We start from the raw sequence: 21,126 nt of genomic DNA, 5'->3' as shown, positions 1-21,126 counted from the left end.
AATAGCATTTCAGTCCAACTATGATAAGTGTGACTCCAAGAAAATAAACTTCGAGTATTTTTTTTGACATATGTAATTGGAGCATATGAATAAGCCACATAGTCATTTGATTCGTTTTTACTAAATGTTGTATGTTTCCCCATCGGACTATTTTTCTTGTGGCACACAGGTCTAGCTTTTGGATTCTTCCAACATGTCGAGCTCGTACCGAAGCAGGTGAGGTGTACATTTGATTTATGAATGGACAGTGGGCCATAATAACAAATTCGTGGAAATGTCATGTACGTTTTGTGGCAATCTCTTGTGGTGCGTTCTCTGTAGCTAATTGTTCGTGTATTATGTGGTAGACTCCAAAAGCTCTGTAGGCTCACTTTAGCCAACTGGTTAGCTAACGCTAGCTAGCTAACGTTAGCCCGTTGTCTCGACGAAATGGGAAGGCATCTGGTATCAATATCGATGAAAGTGCTCGCTTCTGTATTGTACTACATTGCAGACAATATTACCCCCCAAACCCTGCTTGAATGAAATAATTGTTTCGTATCTAGCTAACTATCTACTGTATGGGGATAAGATATATTTTTTTGCTCAAGCGTAGACACAACTATCATGTTTGTCTATTTCAGTGACTGTAACTATTAATAGTTAGAATTCAATTTAAACTGAAGGAACCCTAAAGGGCCATTTATTTCGAGGTTTTCAATGAACTAGGTAGTGGCTAACGTTAAACTGTTGAGGAAGGACTGGCCTAAGAGAATGCAGAACTTGTACTACCTAATTCCTCAAATGCAATTATGCAACTTAGGTTACTAACATACCCACATTCTCCACTGATCAAGTTATCACGACAAACTGAGACCACTTTAGACTAGAGACAGTCAAACCTGTGTGTCGTATTTGACTTAATGTCAGCTATTGATAATCCACAAGACAAGGAGAAATACAGAATAGCCTAATCAAGGTACAATGGTGGTATGATGCATTACATTTGACCTATACAATGCAAATGCTGACGGGACATCCCTTTCAACCCTTGTAAGACAGGGGCAGTTCAAGCAGGACACACTAATTTACTTGATTTGAATCTATTTAGGGGCCTGCTATTTATGGCTAAATAAAACTGTTCATATGCCTACTATGGTAACCTATTTTCTGTGATGGCTGAAATGTTGTCAAACTTTGGCTATTAATTATTAAAGCTTCCCTTGTTTTTAGGCTACTATTCACTTTTGCTTTTGGACTTTCTTGTTCCAGGAAAATAATGGATCCAATGTTATGATAATAGATCCAATGTTATGAAGGGTAGCCCACTTTAGGGTTTAATTGTAACAGCAAAGTAATTTGACCTCGTATTGAAGTTCGTGATCTGTGGTCAGGACTGGTGTCTCGTGAGGGCTGTTGCTTGATAATAAACAAGTTAACTGTATTTCCCTTTGAATAGCGCCCAGCAACTTTGCTGATTGTCTGCCGTTTTGGAGGGAGCCATGACAAACAGGATGTAGCTGTCCAGGAAAAAGATAAATAGCTATTACAGGAGAAAGGCATACTAGATTGATATCATATCTCTTGCTTTGGTTCTCTTCAGTAGGTTAGAACAAAATCAGAACATCACAGATATAGCTAACTCTCTGATGTTGTATAGCCAACCCTGTCAGTTCTGCATGCACCTCTTTCTAAAAGCTAACACTGAGCGTTCAGCTTTAGCCAAAGCCCTGCTGTATAGCCTAAGCACTGCTGTATAGCCTAAGCACTGCTGTATAGCCTAAGCCTTTAATTATTTTGGGATAAATCACAACAATCAATCAACCACAATCTATTTTGATTTCCTCTGGGAGAATCAATGCTTATTTTCCTTTTAGTGATAATGTAGCCTAACCACCACACCAATGGGTACTGTGATTTGGCTCGATTGTCAGCTGATCATGACAGGAGGACAGAGGACAGGCATTGATCACATAGGTATCACTGTACCCATGCAGTCCAGCTGTCAGGAGGATGTTTGCACGTATAAACTAGTGGCGGTACTGTATATTTAATGGGTAATTCAAGTGTTACAAACCATTAAAAGGGCATTCTGCCAAAGTCCCTCCATTTAATATGCTTTTTTTGTACCATAAGAACAGTTGGAGCAGGTTGTGTTGGTAAATCTGCATTTCAAAGACTTACCTGAGCAGCTGTCTGAGGTGGAAGTTGGACAAATCAATTATGTTGTACTGGGGGTTTATGGCTATTGGTACCAAGTTAGTGGGGAGGGGCAATTGGTCAGAATCTCCTCCTTTTCTAGCCACATTAATGGCCACATGAACGACTCCCCAGGGAATGTATAAGGTAAACACATGGCACTGTGCAGCCCTGTGTAGATTGCATCTATCCTTCTTCTCATAGATAAATAATCATGAGTCTACCCACCTACAACACCCTCTCCTGTTTTCGGTCAGCTACATGTGCATAATCTGAATGAGGCATTATGGGACTGTGTCCCTCCTTATTCTTCATGGGAGGCATTAAGCCATGTCTGTATATTTTAAGATTTACATGAATGCAGCACACAGTATGCTTCTTACACCACAGCCTATATTGATGTTATTTTCCCCTTTCTTGTACAATTAAAGGATCCAGGAATTCAAGGTGGCCTTGAGTGAAGAGAAGCTAGACTTGAATGCACTCCGGGAACTTTGCTTCAGCGGTGAGAAAAAACTTTGCTTTCATTTCTAGAATGTAATTTTTTCATGTGTTTTTACTTAGTATTTTATTATGTCTCCTTATTATGTCTCCTTATTTCACTTTATCTTATCCTGTATTCATCTTTTTTTGTCATTCCTCCTTCTCTCCTCCACCCTCCTATCTCTCTCTCAGGTATCCCATTTGAAGGAGGCATCCGTGCACTTTGCTGGAAAGTGAGTTGCTCCACCCATTTTAATAGATTTTAATCTACAGTATGTAGTATTAGTTTCAGCCTGTTTTTCTAATCTTATCTGTGAGTGATTGGGATTCTTATTTCGGGTGACTTGCTTCCATGTTTCCAGGTCCTTCTAAACTACCTGCCTCTGGACCAGACGATGTGGGACTCCTTTCTCAAAAAGCAGAGGTAAAATGTCTCCAGTACTGATGGACATCAATTATTTGATTATTTGTTATGTTACAGCCTTGTTCTTAAATGGATTAAATAAATACAAATCCTCACCAGTCTACACAATATACCCAATAATGACAAAGCGAAAACCCCTTTTTTAAATAAAAAATAATGAACTTTTTTGGCCAATTTATAAAAAATTCAACAGAAATACCTTATTTACATAAGTGTTCATACTCTTTGCTATGAGACTTGAAATTGAGCTCAGGTGCATCCTGTTTCCATTGATCATCCTTGAGATGTTTTTACAACTTGATTGGAGTCAACCTGTGGTAAATTCAATTGATTGGACATAATTTGGAAAGGCACACACCTGTCTATATAAGGTCCCACAGTTTACCGTGCATGTCAGAGCAAAAACCAAGCCATGAGGTTGAAGGAAATGTCCGGAGATCTCTGAGACAGGATTGTATCCAGGCACAGATCTGGGTAAGGGTACCAAGAAGGTCCCTAAGAACACAGCATTAAAGCGAACTGAGTAATCGGGGGAGAAGGGCCTTGGTCAGGGAGATGACCAAGAACCCGATGGTCACTCTGACAGAGCATCAGAGTTCCTCTGTGAAGATGGGAGAACCTTCCAGAAAGACAACCATCTCTGCAGCACTACACCAATTAGGCCTTTATGGTAGAGTGGCCAGACGGAAGCCACTCCTCAGTAAAAGGTAAACCAAGATTGAACTCTTTGGCCTGAATGCAAAGTGTCACGTCTGGAGGAAACTTGGCACCATCCCTACGGTGAAGCATGGGGGTGGCAGTATCATGCTGTCTGGATGTTTTTCAGCAGCAGGGACTGGGAGACTAGTCGGAATCGAGGGAAAGATGAATGGAGCAAAGTACAGAGATCCTTGATGCTCCAGAGCACTCAGGATCTCAAACTGGGGTCAAAGGTTCACCTTCCAACAGGACAACAACCCTAAGCACACTGCCAAGACAATGTAGGAGTGGCTTTGGGACACGTCTCTGAATGTCCTTGAGTAGCCCAGAGCAAGAGCCCGGACTTGAACCCGATCGAACATCTCTGGAGAGACCGGAAAATACTTGTGCACCAACACTCCCCATCCAACCTGACAGAGCTTGAGAGGATCTGCAGAGAAGAATGGGACCAACTCCCCAAATACAGGTGTGCCAAGCTTTTGGTGTCGTACAAATCAAATTTTATTGGTCACATACACATGGTTAGCAGATGTTAATGCGAGTGTAGCGAAATACTTGTGCTTCTAGTTCCCACCGTGCAGTAATATCTAACAAGTAATCTAACAATTTCATAACAACTACCTCATACACACAAGTGTAAAGGAATGAATAAGAATATCTACATATACATATATGGATGAGAGATTGCCGTGCGGCATAGGCAAGGTGCTGTAGATGGTATAGAGTACAGTATATACATATGAGATGATTCATGTAGGGTATGTAAACATTATATAAAGTGACTAGTGATACATTTATTACATCCAATTTTTAATTATTAAAGTGGCTAGAGATTTGAGTATGTTGGCAGCAGCCACTCAATGTTAGTGATGGCTGTTTAACAGTCTGATGGCCTTGAGATAGAAGCTGTTTTTCAGTCTCTCGGTCCCAGCTTTGATGCACCTGTACTGACCTTGCCTTCTGGATGATAGCGGGGTGAACAGGCAGTGGCTCGGGTGGTTGTTGTCCTTGATGATCTTTTTGGCCTTCCTACACCATTGGGTGGTGTAGGTGTCCTGGAGGGCAGGTAGTTGGACCCCAGTGATGCTTTGTGCAGACCTCCCTACCCTCTGGAGAGCCTTACGGTTGTGGGCGGTGCAGTTGCCGTACCAGGCGGTGATACAGCCCGACAGGATGCTCTCGATTGTGCATCGGTAGAAGTTTTGTGTTTTCGCTGACAAGCCAGATTTCTTTAGCCTCCTGAGGTTGAAGAGGCGCTGTTGCGCCTTCTTCACCACACTGTGTGTGGGTGGACAATTTCAGTTTGTCCGTGATGTGTATGCCAAGGAACTTAACTTTCCACCTTCTCCACTACTGTCCCGTCAATGTGGATAGGGGGCTGCTCCTCTGCTGTTTCCTGAAGTCCACGATCATCTCCTTTGTTTTGTTGATGCTGATTGTGAGGTTATTTTCCTGACACCACACTCTGAGGGCCCTCACCTCCTTCCTATAGGCCTTCTCGTTGTTGTTGGTAATCAAGCCTACCACTGTTGTGTTGTCTGCAAACTTGATGATTGAGTTGGAGGCGTGCATGGCCACACAGTCATGGGTGAACAGGGAGTACAGGAGAGGGCTGAGAACGCACCCTTGTGGGGCCCCAGCGTTCCGGATCAGCGGGGTGAAGATGTTGTGGCGGCGGCCCGTCAAAGTCCAGGATCCAGTTGCACTGGACGGCGTCGAGACCCAGGGTCTCGAGCTTAATGATGAGTTTGGAGGGTACCCAAGAAGACTTGAGGCTGTAATCGCCGGCATAGGTGCTTCAACAAAGTACTGAGTAAATGTGTCTGAATACTTATGTAAATGTCATATTTCCGTTTTTTTATTTGTTATAAATTTGCAAAATACAAAAAAACGGTGTTTGCTTTGTCATCATGGTATTGTGTGTAGATTTGGGGGGGGGGGGGGGGGGGGGGACAATTTAGTCCATTTTAGAATAAGGCTGTAATGTAACAAAATGTGGAAAAAGTCAAGGGGTCTGAATATTTTCTGAATGTATGATAATTTACTTTTTTTCTCATAAGCTTTGTTGTCCAATTTAAGGTCAAATACACTGCATTTAAAACAGTCAGCAATAATCTAATGAATTCAGAGCTTGGTAAATTATACCTAGGCTGAATATATTCCTTCCACAAACATAAGACCCACTAATCATTACATTATTTTATCAAAATAGTTGTACTTGCTTTTTTTTTGTTGTTGCAATAATCACTGATTTCGGTTTCAGGTCTGTCTATAAAACTGCCCTTTTTGTTACAAATGTAACCAGAACTATCATGGTTCTGGTTACCATAATGAACAGTCGCTAATAATGCAGCAGACGTTTTAGAAAATGAACACAGGTCTTATAAACAATCTCTCAAGCACAAGCCCACGTGATAGTGAGTAGCCAGCTAAGATTTATATTTCACATTTATTCAACTTGGATCTAGGTATAATTAAACAAGCTCTGAATTCCAGCTAACCAGGCAAAACAGTTGAATAGTTATTAACACAACCTTCTGTCCATCTCAAACTGTTTAAAAGGATGTTAGCCTGTCCACTTTATTCAGATGTTGAAATCAAGTGGCTTTCCTTATTTTTCAGAATGAGAACAAGTTGCCAATTTCTTGTAATTGTTTTATGCTTATTGCACATCTATAAAACACAGACTAAACAGCTAGTATAACAATCTTTATTTGACTAAAATGCTGCTAGCGATACATGGTACCGTAATGCGCACGCTCAACAAGCTGAGCATACATTTTCCAGAATTAATGTTCAGTGGTACATCAATTTTAGTAGTTTCTGCTCAAAATTGGAGTAGTTGAAACATAAACGGGTTTGGTTCGAAAGGTAAAATTCTCTTCTATTTATAGTAAAATAATGTCTCCATATGTTTCGGTGTCCATATGACCGATTTCTGTTGAACCAAACCTAAAATGCAAATATCGTGTTGAAACGGTTTGTCAGAGAGGTGATCTCTCACCTTTGTTGTTGTGAGTGGTAGGGGGAGGGGATGGATGGATGAAAGAGGCAACACGAGAGGTTTCACTCTCGCAAAAATCTATCGCCTGCCTTCCCGCCGACGACTCCCATTGTTAGGGCGGAGACATGAGCATCCCGTCATTATATACAGATCTCTGGTGTAAATGGGTAGGTGCACAGCACAGAAGGAGCGAACGAGACGGGACCAAAAAGACTAAATGAAAACAAGCGCTCATAAACGCTCATAAAACGAAAAATACTAAACTTGATTCAGGCATTTGGAAAATCTAATTATTTCGATATATCGCCCAGCCCTAGTTTGAATGGTTAAAGGGAAAATGAAACCATCTCTAGATGTAGTGACTTTTGACTCAGTCCTTTGAGGCCTTTTTTATATAGAGCATGAAAACATGAACTGATCAAGACTGAGCCACTTTGTATATCCTTCCATCTCAGCATTTTAATCAATGACAGAATTATACCTTGGTAACTAACCAATTCTTGGTCAAGTATATCCCCCCCCTGTCTCGCTGGAGTTTACTTTGGGAATCTTTTTTTTTAGATTTTACCAAGCATCCCTAGACACCAGCTGATTCATAATGGAACATGGCCTATTAAAATATCACACTAGAACACAACACACCCGGCTCAGGACAGCTATATCGGGTCGGCTCTAGACAGGGGATACGATGGTGGCGATTCTGCTCTTTCTATTGGCTCCCTCCTTACTCAATTATTGAAATCCTTTGACTGTTTGATTCAGCCTGCCTGGAATGCTTTGAATGGCCCCGTCCCGAAACAACCCCTAGCCCCTAGTCAATTCAGAATTCGATTGGTATAAGAAATATGGCAGCATGTCCATGATGATGTCATTTTGCTGAGTCTAGTCAATTTCACTAAGTCCAATTCTCGGTCAAATTGAACTCCTGAAATGAAACAATTAGGATTAGCTGACCTCCGATAGTCCCTGACTCTTGCGTTAATCCACGGGCGTCGAGATACAATAGAATACTGTATTTAATTTTGTGCCCACAGGGAGGGTTATTCCCAGTTCCTGAAGGAGATGATTATCCAGCCCGGCATCGCTAAGGCCAACCTGGGCCTCTCCAGAGAGGACGTGACCATGGAGGACCACGTGAGTTCCTCCTCTCCCTCCTTCTTCACCCCCCCCCCCCCCCAAAATAGACCAATTTCCTACTCTGATACACACCGCTGGGTTGTCTCGGCTAATACACAGGAACTTTTACCGAATTTTCCCATTCATTAATTTTAATTCCGTCTTTCTAACTTTCTTTCAATCTCTCAGCCTCTCAACCCCAGCCCAGAGAGCAAGTGGAACAACTACTTCAGAGACAACGAGGTGCTGCTGCAGATTGATAAAGATGTCAGGTAGGTAGCTTGGCAACAAGCTAGGCACTTCTTTAGCTGACTGTGAAGTGAATATCTTCTTGTATTATTAGTAACTCGTCCTCCAGAGCCGGGCCGCGCATTAATGAATAGTCTATTAATGTATTCCAGTAGCCTGTCATGGAATACCATCTCTAAATAGGCAGAAGGTCAGCAGCAGTGGCTTTCTCTCATGGAAGGATGTCTTCTATTCCACAAAGGAACAAAGAGGATTATAACTATTAAGTGCTAACTAACTAATGTATTTCTGTAATGGCAGGCGTCTGTACCCAGACATGGCCTTCTTCCAGTGGCCCACAGACTACCCATGCCAGCTGATCCTGGACCCCCAGAATGACTATGAGACCCTCAGGTGCCGTGTGGAACAGACCACCCTCAAGGCCCAGACTGTGGACCGCAACCGCAGCGGGGTCACCAATGTGAGTCTGACCAACAGAGAGAGAGAGTCTGTGTATGTGTCCGTTTTATTTGGCAGGTAGCCTAGCAGTTGAGCGTTGGGCCACTAACCGAAAGGTTACTGGTTCTAATCACCGAGCCGACTAGTTGAAATATCTGTCGACGTGCCCTTGAGCAAGGCACTTTACCCTTATAGCTCTGGAAAAGAGCGTCAGCTAAATGACTCAAATGCTAAATGTGACGAGGAATACCTGTGTAAGAATGCTGTTCATCGACGACAGCTCAGCCTTCAACACCATTGTGCCTTCTGAGCTCATCACTAAACTCAGGGCCCTGTGTCTGAAACCCGCCCTGTGCAACGGTATCCTAGATTTCCTGACGGGCCGACCCCAGGTGGTGAAGGTAAGCAACAACACCTCTGCTACACTGATCCTCAACACACTGATCCCCTCCTGTACTCCCTGTTCACCCACGACTGCGTGACCACGCACGCCTCCAACTGAATCATCAAGTTTGCTGACGACACAACGGTGTTAGACCTGATTACCAACATCGACGAGACAGCCTACAGGGAAGAGGGGATTGCCCTGGCAGAGTGTTGCTAGGAAAATAACCTCCCTCAACTGATCCTGGACTACAAGAGACAACAGAGAGAGCACACCCCATCCACATCGACACGCCCCCATCCACATCGACGGTGCCCCAGTGGAGAGGGTCAAACGCTTCAAGTTCCTCTGTGTGCACATCACTGAGGACCAGAAATGGTCAGATCACACCGACAGTGAAGAAATTCGGCTTTGCTCCTAAGACCCTCAGGAATTTCTACAGATGCAAAATTGAGAGCATCCTGTCAGGCTGTATCACCACCTGGTAGAGCAATTGCACCGTCCGCAACCGCAGGGCTCTCCAGAGGCTGGTGCAGTCAGCCCAACGTGTAACCTGGTGCACACTGCCTGCCCTCCAGGACATCATCAGCACCTGGTGTCACAGGAAGGCCAAAAATATCATCTAAGGACCTCAGCCATCCGAGCCACAGCCTACCCTGCATCTTAGGGACTGCTGCCCTATGTACATAGTCACTGAACACTGGTCACTTTAATGTTTACATACTATTTATACAGTATATCTACTGCTATTCAAAATATTTGATCATTAAAAAATATATATATATATTGTGCTTGTTTGCATTGATTAATAGGAACTAGGAACATACGCATTACACTGCAACTGACATAACACCTGCTAAACTGTATATGCATCCAAGAATATTTGATTTGTCAATGTTTCACTCCCATAGGCGGCAGGGTGACATTGTTTAGGTAACAATAGGGAAAAGAGACAACAGAAAACACTATTCCGTTGGCAGTAGTGCTGACTCTACTACCCTGTGTTATGTTCATTCCCCCACCCTACTCTTCTGCTTTAAGCAATGCGGTCACGATGCACAAGCTGTGGTGAGTATGCAAGGTCTCGGCAAGTTTGGCAAGGGGGATACTACAAAGCAGGATCAATGAGAGTTGTCCAGCTAACTTGCCTAAATATTCTGAAATATTCTAACTTAAAAAAATAAAAAAACCTTTTTAGAAAGTTGAGTTTGAAATGGGCATGGTGTAATTAACTTATTTCTGGTTGTTTATTGAAATTGATTCTGCTTTGTAGTATACCCCTCCGATATTGGCTTGATAACCCTATTTGACTTATGGGTGTATTCGGCTTGTGTCCATTTCCATTCTATAACAATGAACTAGAATTTGAATTCCAATCTTTGTGGATTCCCCTCGCCAATGCGTTTCTTCCATGGCGAGAGCTGTCATGCTGCTTTTATAACTGTTGCTTGTGGATAAGCAATATGGTAGAAATGTTGTCCATATTCCTCATACCCATCTAATCTGTTCAGATCTACACAAGCGCCTGCCTCGGGGGGTAGTGGTTGTTTTTGGACTGGGCCTAAACCCCCCCCCCCCCCCCCCCTCTCTCTCCTACCCATTCTCTCCTCTCCTCTCTACACACCCTTTCCCCTCTTTACCTCCCCCCTCTTCAGGTGAGCTCCCCGGGCAAGGCCCTCAACCTGTACCCTTCCAATGAGTACGAGGTGCTGCCCAATGGCTGTGAGGCCCACTGGGAGGTGGTGGAGCGCATCCTGTTCATCTACGCTAAGCTCAACCCGGGCATCGCCTACGTGCAGGGCATGAACGAGGTGGTGGGACCCCTCTACTACACCTTCGCTACCGACCCCAACGACAAGTGGAGAGGTGGGTGGAGGTTTCTTGGGAGCAGAGCAGTAGACACCTCTGTAGTGTAGATGGACTAATAAAGTACTATTCTGTTGTATTAATGGCAAATATCAGCTCTATTTGCTGCTACTTCTCTCTGATAGTCCCATTGCAAATCAAATTGATTTATATAGCCCTTCGTACATCAGCTGATATCTCAAAGTGCTGTACAGAAACTTTGCTGTCCCCAGTCCACAAGGAGTCATCATGTCAGGTAGTCCTGAGGCATGGTCCTAGGGCTCAGGTCCTCTGAGAGAGAGAAAGAGAGAATATAGGAAATGTGTTGTAATATAATCAGATCACTTATGCGCAGATCACTTATGCGAATTACTTAAATTCACACAGGACACAGGATAGGACAGGAGAAGTACTCCAGATATAACAAACTGACCCTAGCTCCCCAACACATAAACTACTGCAGCATAAATACTGGAGGCTGAGACAGGAGGGGTCAGGAGACACTGTGGCCCCATCCGATGACACCCCCAGACAGGGCCAAACAGGAAGGATATAACCCCACCCACTTTGCCAAAGCACAGCCCCCACACCACTAGAGGGTTGTCTTCAACAACCAACTTACCATCCTGAGACAAGGCTGAGTATAGCCCACAAAGATCTCCGCCACGGCACAACCCAAGGTGGGGCGCCAACCCAGACAGGAAGATCACATCAGTGACTCAACCCACTCAAGTGACACACCCCTCCTAGGGACGGTATGAAAGAGCCCTAGTAAGCCAGTGACTCAGCCCCTGTAATAGGGTTAGAGGCAGAGAATCCCAGTGGAAATAGGGGAACCGGCCAGGCAGAGACAGCAAGGCCGGTTCGTTGCTCCAGAGCCTTTCCGTTCACCTTCACACTCCTGGGCCAGACTACACTCAATCATATGACCCACTGAAGAGATGAGTCTTCAGTAAAGACTTAAAGTTTGAGACCGAGTTTGCGTCTCACATGGGTAGGCAGACCATTCCATAAAAATTGAGCTCTATAGGAGAAAGCCCTGCCTCCAGATGTTTGCTTAGAAATTCTAGGGACAATTAGGAGGCCTGCGTCTTATGACCGTAGCGTACGTGTAGGTATGTACGGCAGGACCAAATCAGAGAGATAGGTAGGAGCAAGCCCATGTAATGCTTTGTAGGTTAGCAGTAAAACCTTGAAATCAGCCCTTGCCTTGACAGGAAGCCAGTGTAGGGAGGCTAGCACTGGAGTAATATGATCAAATATTTTGGTTCTAGTCAGGATTCTAGCAGCCGTATTTAGTACCAACTGAAGTTTATTTAGTGCTTTGTCCGGGTAGCAGGAAAGTAGAGCATTGCAGTAGTCTAACCTAGAAGTGACAAAAGCATGGATTAATTTTTCTGCATCATTTTTGGACAGAAAGTTTCTGATTTTTGCAATGTTACGTAGATGAAAAAAAGCTGTCCTTGAAACAGTCTTGATATGTTCTTCAAAAGAGAGATCAGGGTCCAGAGTAACGCCGAGGTCCTTCACAGTTTTATTTGAGACGACTGTACAACCATTAAGATTAATTGTCAGATTCAACAGAAGATCTCTTTGTTTCTTGGGACCTAGAACAAGCATCTCTGTTTTGTCCGAGTTTAAAAGTAGAAAGTTTGCAGCCATCCACTTCCTTATGTCTGAAACACATGCTTCTAGCAAGGGCAATTTTGGGGCTTCACCATGTTTCATTGAAATGTACAGCTGTGTGTCATCTGCATAGCAGTGAAAGTTAACATTATGTTTTCGAATGACATCCCCAAGAGGTAAAATGTATAATGAAAACAATAGTGGTCCTAAAAAGGAACCAGACGTTGTCTGTGAATTTATAGCACGACTTTTGATGTTCCTTGGTTGGGGTCTGAGCAGATTATTTGTTGCAAATGTAATAAAATGGTGGTCCGATAGTCCAGGATTATGAGGAAAAACATTAAGATCCACAACATTTATTCAATGGGACAAAACTAGGTCCAGAGTATGAATGTGACAGTGAGTAGGTCCAGAGACATGTTGGACAAAACCCACTGAGTCGATGATGGCTCCGAAAGCCTTTTGGAGTGGGTCTGTGGACTTTTCCATGTGAATATTAAAGTCACCAAAGATTAGAATATTATCTGCTATTACTACAAGGTCCGATAGGAATTCAGGGAACTCAATGAGGAACGCTGTATATGGCCCAGGAGGTCTGGAAACAGTAGCTATAAAAAGTGATTGAGTAGGCTGCATAGATTTCATGACTAGAAGCTCAAAAGACGAAAACGTCATTTTTTATTTTGTAAATTGAAATTTGCTATCGTAAATGTTATCAACACCTCCGCCTTTGCGGGATGCACGGGGATATGGTCACTAGTGTAGCCAGGAGGGGAGGCCTCATTTAACACAGTAAATTCATCAGGCTTAAGCCATGTTTCAGGCCAATCACATCAAGATTATGATCAGTGATTAGTTCATTGACTATAATTGCCTTTGGTATCATGATCTCTTTCAATAATGACAGGAATGGAGGAGGTCTTTATCCTAGTGAGATTGCTAAGGCAAACACCGCCATGTTTAGTTTTGCCCAACCTAGGTCAAGGCACAGACACGGTCTCGATGGGGATTGCACTAGTCTGCATCAGAGTGCTACTGTTCTGTGAAGGAATGGGTGTTCTGTGAAGGAATGGGTGTTCTGTGAAGGAATGGGTGTTCTGTGAAGGAATGGGTGTTCTGTGAAGGAATGGGTGTTCTGTGAAGGAATGGGTGTTCTGTGATGGAATGGGTGTTCTGTGATGGAATGGATCAAGCTAACTGATTCAGGACTGCCAGCTAGAGGACAAATGAGGGACCCCCCCTTCTTCCCGATCACTTCTAATTCTCAGATATATATTGCTTGACCTCCATTTAGAAGTATTTTATCGTCTGTCATATATAGACAGACAGACACAATTGAAACTAGTTAGGGCACGATTGACTGATTGATTGACTGGTTTACTAATTGACCGTCCAACCAATCAGAGCACGCTGAGGCGGACACCTTCTTCTGTTTCACCAACCTGATGTCGGAGAACCGGGACATGTTCATCAAGAGTCTGGACGACTCACAGTGCGGCATCACCTACAAGATGGAGAGCGTCTACTCCATGCTCAAGGAGAAGGACATGGAGCTCTACATTAAACTGGTGAGCGAGGGACTCCTGGGCCCAGTCCCAAAGCCATCCCTATGCCCTTTTCCTGGGCCCTTGTTGACTCATCTTCACGGCTCTGAAAGGATACAAGTTCATAGGGGTATAGGGGGGGGGGGGGTTACACATTTGATCTGTTTACCTATTAATTTTCCCCATGCACCTCCTAATCAAAACCAACACTTCATTTGATGAATTCATTTAGTGGGATAATGTTATGATGTTTGTAGTTATTATGGAGGCTAGTTCAATATTTCAACCCCCTAACTCCCTTCTCTTTAACAGCAGGAGCAGAACATCAAGCCTCAGTACTTCACCTTCCGCTGGCTGACCCTGCTGCTGTCTCAGGAGTTCCTCCTGCCCGACGTCATCCGCATCTGGGACACGCTCTTTTCCGACCAGGACCGCTTCAACTTCCTCATCCTGGTCTGCTGCGCCATGCTCGTGTGAGTTCCCGTCTGTCCTCCCTAGTCACGAACCACAGCCCTTTGGGCTGGAACACCCCTACCCACAGATTGACCTCCGCCCCAATTCCCCAAGTCTGTTGAATTGAACATGGAGAAGAATGCAATGCAATTCTGGTATGCACTTGAATTTGGATGGAATTGGATAGGATTTTGGTGGAATTGGATACTAGTAAGATACGTGTCTGCATCTTACAATATGATATGCATTGTTTGTTATTTCTGTTCTGATTAGCATGTCTGTCCTGTGTGGTTTCAGACTGATTCGAGATCAGTTGCTGGCAGGCGACTTCACGATCAACATGAGACTGCTGCAGGTAAGACCATCTGAAAGGATCTTTTCAAAAACAGTGTGGCCAATGTAGGTAATGTTTTAGGTGACTACGGTGGTTTTACTTGACGTTTTAGCGGATTGTCTCTGGTCTTCTTCAGGACTACCCCATCTCAGATGTCCACACCATCCTGGCCAAGGCCAAGCAGCTTCAGGACGGGTCATAGCCACCCCTACCTCCCTTCTCCCTTCCTTGGTTGGGGAGGGGAGGATGCAACATTAAACTGATAACCCTGGGCACAACAAAGGAGGGAGAGGAAGACACCTGGCGCCAGGTTTGGTACAAGGTTGGTCGGAGCAACCAAACTCGGTACTTAGGCTTGTCATCTCACTCTCACGGCCTGACAGTTTTTCCACTGGGAGGGTGTGTGGCCTCAAGCTATTTATTTTTGCACTGAACACTTGAAAAAAAGTGTACAAATCTGCATATATGAAGCAGAGAAACCACAGTAACAATTACAACAGAAGCATCATTATAAAGTCTGCCAGGGCGAATATCACACTCCCAGGTTTTTTTTAGGGTATTTCTTTTTAGTGGGTTGGGAATAACTTTTTTTTTTTACTGTCAAAGTGAAGGTTTTTTATTTTTATCATTAAGATGAAATATATTACTACCTTGTAAAGACTAACCACAACAACAGCAAAAAAAATGTTGCCACAGGGTTTGCTTTAAAGTATAGATTGTTATGACATTGGGCCTCAACGCAAGCATCCTCTCTCTCTGTTTTCATGACCGTGCTCAGATATTTACTCTACGCACATGAGCTACACGTCTGGACAGTTTATAGCTGGATGTAACCTGATTCCGTGTCTATGGAGTCGGCAATATTAATGTATGTTTGCTGTCAAACCAATGGGATGTGAAACTTTTTTTTGTTTATTTCTGTGTGTCATGTAGCAGAAGCTCTTATCCAGAGCGACTTACAGGTGCAATTAGGGTTAAGTGCCTTGCTCAAGGGCACATCGGCAGATTGATCACCTAGTCGGCTTCTGAATTCGAACCAGCGACCTTTCGGTTACTGTCCTAAAGCTCTTAACCACTAGGCTACTTGCTGTCTGACCCACTAACCTAACTGAAATTGATACCTTGATAACGATGATATGGTTGCTTTTGATGTGAGGGCATTACTAAGCAAACAAATCAATCCAATTAAATTGGGCATTCATTTTTTAATAATATATTTTGACCTATCTCTGGTCGCATTGAGTGTCCAGAATAAACCAGAATACATTAAACATGAATGACGTCTTGTAAATGAAGCATAACACATTTTGCTCTGCATACTGTAAGATTATTACAGAGAACAAATGATTGATAATAGTAGCAGAATATTTATCATGGATAAATGACTGACATTGAAAGGCTATGATGATAACATTTATGTATTCACATAATGGAGTTGACAGATAAGAGTTGAAAAATTAAGGAGTTGATTACTTAAAATCACTATGATTGAATGTTATAGATTATTTTATTTTTTAAACGCTAACACTTACCACAAAGCTAAGACACCCTTGAAATGTATTTACCTTTTCAAACAGTAGGACCTTCATAATAATGTGATACTTTAAAGTACACAGATAATGACTTGCTTTGTTTTCATCAATATTGTGAGAATGATACAACAGTTACCTTTTTACTGTTTGCTTTTCAGTTTTATTAGCATTCCCTAGAAATTCCAAGTATCACCATCCCTTTCAGTGGGAAGATGGTATCAGTCTATATTCTTTTCTTTTTACATCTTTTTCTCCCCAATTTCGTGGTCTCCAATTGTCTCATAGCTGCAACTCCTGTACAGTCTCGGGAGAGGTGAAGGCCGAGAGCCGTGCGTCCTCCAACACAACCCAACCAACTGCTTCTTGACACAATGCCCACTTAACCCAGAAGCCATCCACACCAATGTGTCGGAGGAAACACTGTACACCTGGTGACCGTGCACTGCGCCCGGACCGCCAAAGGAGGCGCTAGTGTGCGATGGGACAAGGACATCCCTGGCAGCCAAACCTTCCCCTAACTCGGACGATGCTGGGCCAATTGTGCACCACCCCATGGGTCTCCCAGGCCGCGGCCGGCTGCGACAGACACTGGACTCAAACCCAGAATCTCTAGTGGCATAGCTACTGTTGCACTGCGATGCAGTGTCTTAGACCACTGCGCCACTCAGGAGGCTTCAGTCTACATTCTAACACTATTTCAGTAGCGAGATGGTATTAGTCTACATTCTAACACTATTTCAGTAACAAGATGGTATTAGTCTACATTCTAACACTATTTCAGTAGCAAGATGGTATTAGTCTACATTCTAACACTATTTCAGTGGCAAGATGGTATTAGTCTACATTCTAACACTATTTCAGTAACAAGATGGTATTAGTCTACATTCTAACACTATTTCAGTGGCAAGATGGTATTAGTCTACATTCTAACACTATTTCAGTAACAAGATGGTATTAGTCTACATTCTAACACTATTTCAGTAACAAGATGGTATTAGTCTACATTCTAACACTATTTCAGTAACAAGATGGTATTAGTCTACATTCTAACACTATTTCAGTGGCAAGATGGTATTAGTCTACATTCTAACACTATTTCAGTAACAAGATGGTATTAGTCTACATTCTAACACTATTTCAGTAACAAGATGGTATCTTCCTACTGAAAAATAGCCTAGACAGGAATTGGTACAAATTGACAGTCTGTGACTAGCGATGGTTCAATGTGGCTTTATTGTACTAAAGTGAGGTAGTAAGAGATACTGTGCTGAGTATTTTGACACTGAATGAAATGGGAACACTCCTAGTTCAAACAGCTTGGCTTGGTCGATCAGTGTGTCTATAATCATGTCTTGATCTTAAAGGCCCAGTGCAGTCAAAAACTTGATTTCCCTGTGTTTTACATATATTTCCACACCGAGGTTGGATTCATACTGACATTGTGAAAATTATGACAATGCCCTTTTAGTGTAAGAGCTGTTTGAAAATACTTCCTGAAATTTCAGCTTGTTTTGGTGTGAGGGAGTTTTGGCCTTCCATGGTGACATCACCATGTGGTGAATTGGTTAATAAAGATTTCCAAACCTCTCTGCCAATAACAGCTAGTTTTCAGTTCCCCCTCCCTAGTCAGAACACTCCCTGACACTCTTAGCCAAGATCTTGCTTGAGAAATTGCTCTTTGCTAAGAAGCTATTTTTTTCTTTTTGATCATTTTAATTTCAAACAATCACAGTAAGGTACTTAATTGTTACCTAGAAATAATTTGATACTGGTGTGGGGGAAAACCAGCTGCATTGAACCTTTTAATGAATGTATATAAACAGTGACAAATCCCCCCTTGAAGGTTCAGTAATGACAAAGAAGGAAAGTCTTGTCTTCCTGTGATTCACAAACGTTTGTTGTCAATGATGAATGGTTTATGGTTCTCGAACATTTTCTCGTTCTTGCTCTATCACCATTTTTTCCCTTTACTTTTTTCAATTTTTCCATGGCTCTTGCCTTTCTTCCACCTCTTCCTCCCCTCCTTGCCCTGTGATTTTGAGGGCTTGTCCAGGATAGGGCTAGCAGCAAGACAGTAGGCCCCCTGCCACAGTCTGCCTGCCAACCGCCATGCACTGCCATTCTCCCTTTTATCATATCGCTCTGTTTCTCATCCAGCAGACATTCAATTTGTGGACCACAAACTATCTGTTTTACAGCTATATTGAGACTGTTTTAGAAAGCAGCTCACTGCCTCTGGTCTCATCTCTGCCAACCGTTTGACGGTAGACAGCAAATCCTATGTGGCAAAAAGCTACTATAATTGTGGACTTGAGAATAACAGGGCTAGATAGGGAGTATGCATACTCATCATGAAATATAAGAATATATTTTGTAATCCTGCATGTCGATGTCTTTTTCTGTAACATTTATCCTCTGTTGAATTTAACATGGCTGAACAGTCTTTTGTCGTTGTCTGTTATTCGCACCACATTGTCCTTGGTGTCAGATGAATGTTTGTCATGCCACTGCTACACAGGGCAACAATGTAAATTGTCCAGCGTGTTGTGCTCTGATTTGACATATCCTCCATTGTCTTAAAAATCCTTAACGTCTTTGACTATGTGGAAGGACAACATTGCATTGTTGCCAGTGGCGATTATATAAATCTGTATAGTGATTACATCAGGAATTTGACAATGCTATGTGTAGCCATATTCTTCTCTAAGGGCTCTTCTTTGTGTAGTTTCAGGCCCTTTTATAATAAATGCCAAGTGTGCAACAAGTACAGTTTTTACTTTACACCCTTTCCCTGTGTTGCTTTCCCTCATTTCTCCCATTCTTCTCCCTCCCTCTTTCTGTCCATCTCTCTCTCTCCCCTCTCTCTTTTCACTCTCACATTCTCCACCCCCTCAGTGCTGTGGTTTAATGTAGACCACAGAGCCCCAGCATTGTGGGGTTATTAGTAACACATGGGGGTGTTTCCTCCATCCATATTGGTTTTGTAAGGTGAGGTCACCAATGGCTCTGCATCTGAAAAGGGAGCGGAGCACGCTGGCAGAAGAAACATGTGGGGGCGTGAAGCAGTGTAAGAGGGGAGAGAATGGGACACAGGCTCTTCGCTGCAGAGCTCTGAAGTCTGTAGACTAGGCCAGGAAGAAAAACAATATTTCGAAAAGTATTCAAATATTTCTGAGGTTTATATTGGCAATGTTTCTGATACCAACTGCTTCCTCTCGCCCCTTCTGTTTAATAGCTTGTGAAATAGGAGGGAAAAGAAAGGTGCCATGTTTAGGTCAAGTTTAGATCGATTGTCTGTACTTTAAGGGCTCTTAACCAAGGGAGACTTAATCCCAAATGCATCTTCCCTGGTGAACTTGAGTGATTGGCTGAGTTCCAAAGCTTCTAAATCACTTCCTTTCAATGTAATGTCTCCTCCCTCTCCTTAAAGGAAAATTCCACCCCAAAACTATCTTTTGCTATTTGTTTCATTAGTCCATTTTTGAGAAAGTTCCAAAAATGTTTTGCATGTCAGCAATCAAGTTTTCAAGATGTATAACTTTCAATATACAGAAATACAGCTGGTATGATCAAAAAAATGCATCACGCCGGCTTTATTTTAAAAGTTATATATTTTGAAATCTTGATTGCTGACATGCAAAACGTGTTAGCGCCTTGCCCTAGCTCCGACCTCGTGTTCACAGAGCTGAAAGGACTAAACCATGAATTCCAATTTAATTATCTCAATTCAGGTCATAAATTGACCTCAAAACCCTAGTAGGGAGTGCTCTACAAAGGTGTAGCAGTACATTTTGTTGTTGCTTTTTTTCCACTCATCTCATGTGCCTGAACAACAAATGCAAGAAAGAATGATTTGTCTTTTTGGTTTACATTGTGCAGTTTTTTTTTGTTGGGGGGGGTTGTGTTTTTTTTTTTATCCCCATTTGCTTTTGCAGAGGCAGCAGCTATTCATCCTGGGTCCACAAACAAACATGACAAGTAACAAAACACTGATAGACAAGGACAGTCACACAAGGGTGGGATGGTGAGAAAGCGGGTCAGAATGAATGTCTAGCAGATAAATAACTTGTCTCCTAACTTATATATTTGTGTGGCGGAAAACACCACTCTTTGGTTATTAACATCAATCTTTACTCTCTCTTTCTAATGGTTATCTTATTGCTACTATGTAACATTTGTATTGCTACCTTGTTAAATATTAACCTTGGGCAGCATTGGTCTAAGGGATGTTGTAAACTGAAGTAGCTTTTTCGAGCTGGGATATGAAGCGTCCACATCTGAAGTTATTTTTTATGTGTACTCTGCTCTATGTATTTTCATCCTGAAACAGTTTAACTCTTTATGAACCGTGTGTGTTTGTTCGTATGCATAAGTGTATGCTGCGTGTGTATGCTGCGTGTGTATGCGTGTCTGTCTGTATGACACTCTTCTCTTGTTTTTTTGCATGACTACATTTTTGTATGGGTATATACAGTATCTTAGTATTGGAGTTCTATACTGGTGTTTACAGTGTTTGCAACTGAACAATAAATATTTCAACGATGGTATCAATTAAATAATTGTGAGATTCTGTCAATTTGTATCGGACATTTTCACTATTGATGTTCTGCTTTTGACCTAAAGTATTACTTTAATTTAATAAATCACGGCTACATTTGTAATGATGATTCAAATACTTAGGCTATTTTGTATAAATATCAGAACCTTGATGATGGGACTATGGTTGAATGATTGGTAAAAATATACAATGACTTCCAGATTTTAGAAATCCTGCCACATAGTGGTACAGCATCACTGGTTATTAAACTTGGTTTGG

General features: G+C 42.5%; 1 protein-coding gene across 2 annotated transcripts; it reads left to right on the top strand.

Annotated features, from left to right (window-relative positions):
* The first annotated feature begins 118 nt into the window (after window positions 1–118).
* LOC109868474 (TBC1 domain family member 13) lies at window positions 119–20,857 on the top strand. Of its 2 annotated transcripts, none has more exons than XM_031802815.1 (12): window positions 119–216; window positions 2,610–2,683; window positions 2,854–2,894; window positions 3,024–3,085; window positions 7,823–7,922; window positions 8,094–8,176; window positions 8,454–8,613; window positions 10,632–10,842; window positions 13,852–14,015; window positions 14,307–14,464; window positions 14,742–14,799; window positions 14,915–20,857. In XM_031802815.1, exons 1-12 carry the CDS (start codon window positions 194–196, stop codon window positions 14,978–14,980), a joined length of 1,200 nt encoding a protein of 399 aa, XP_031658675.1. In that variant the 5' UTR covers window positions 119–193; the 3' UTR covers window positions 14,981–20,857. The 2 variants fall into 2 exon arrangements, with proteins under 2 accessions (XP_031658675.1, XP_031658674.1); XM_031802814.1 differs by having other exon boundaries at window positions 14,304–14,464.
* The last annotated feature ends 269 nt before the right edge of the window (window positions 20,858–21,126 follow it).

This window comes from Oncorhynchus kisutch, linkage group LG23 (assembly GCF_002021735.2).
Source record: "Oncorhynchus kisutch isolate 150728-3 linkage group LG23, Okis_V2, whole genome shotgun sequence".
Classification (NCBI taxonomy): Eukaryota; Metazoa; Chordata; class Actinopteri; order Salmoniformes; family Salmonidae; genus Oncorhynchus; species Oncorhynchus kisutch.
Note: the sequence above shows the minus strand (reverse complement) of the source record. Positions and strands in the feature narration are given on the sequence as shown.

What these genes read in the sequence shown, in the direction of transcription:
- LOC109868474 (XM_031802814.1), top strand. Translation starts at nt 194, where the DNA reads ATGTCGAGCTCGTACCGAAGCAG. An exon ending in TCCTTTCTCAAAAAGCAGAG is followed by an intron (nt 3,086 to 7,822) that starts GTAAAATGTCTC and finishes TTGTGCCCACAG; the next exon opens with GGAGGGTTATTCCCAGTTCC. An exon ending in CAGATTGATAAAGATGTCAG is followed by an intron (nt 8,177 to 8,453) that starts GTAGGTAGCTTG and finishes CTGTAATGGCAG; the next exon opens with GCGTCTGTACCCAGACATGG.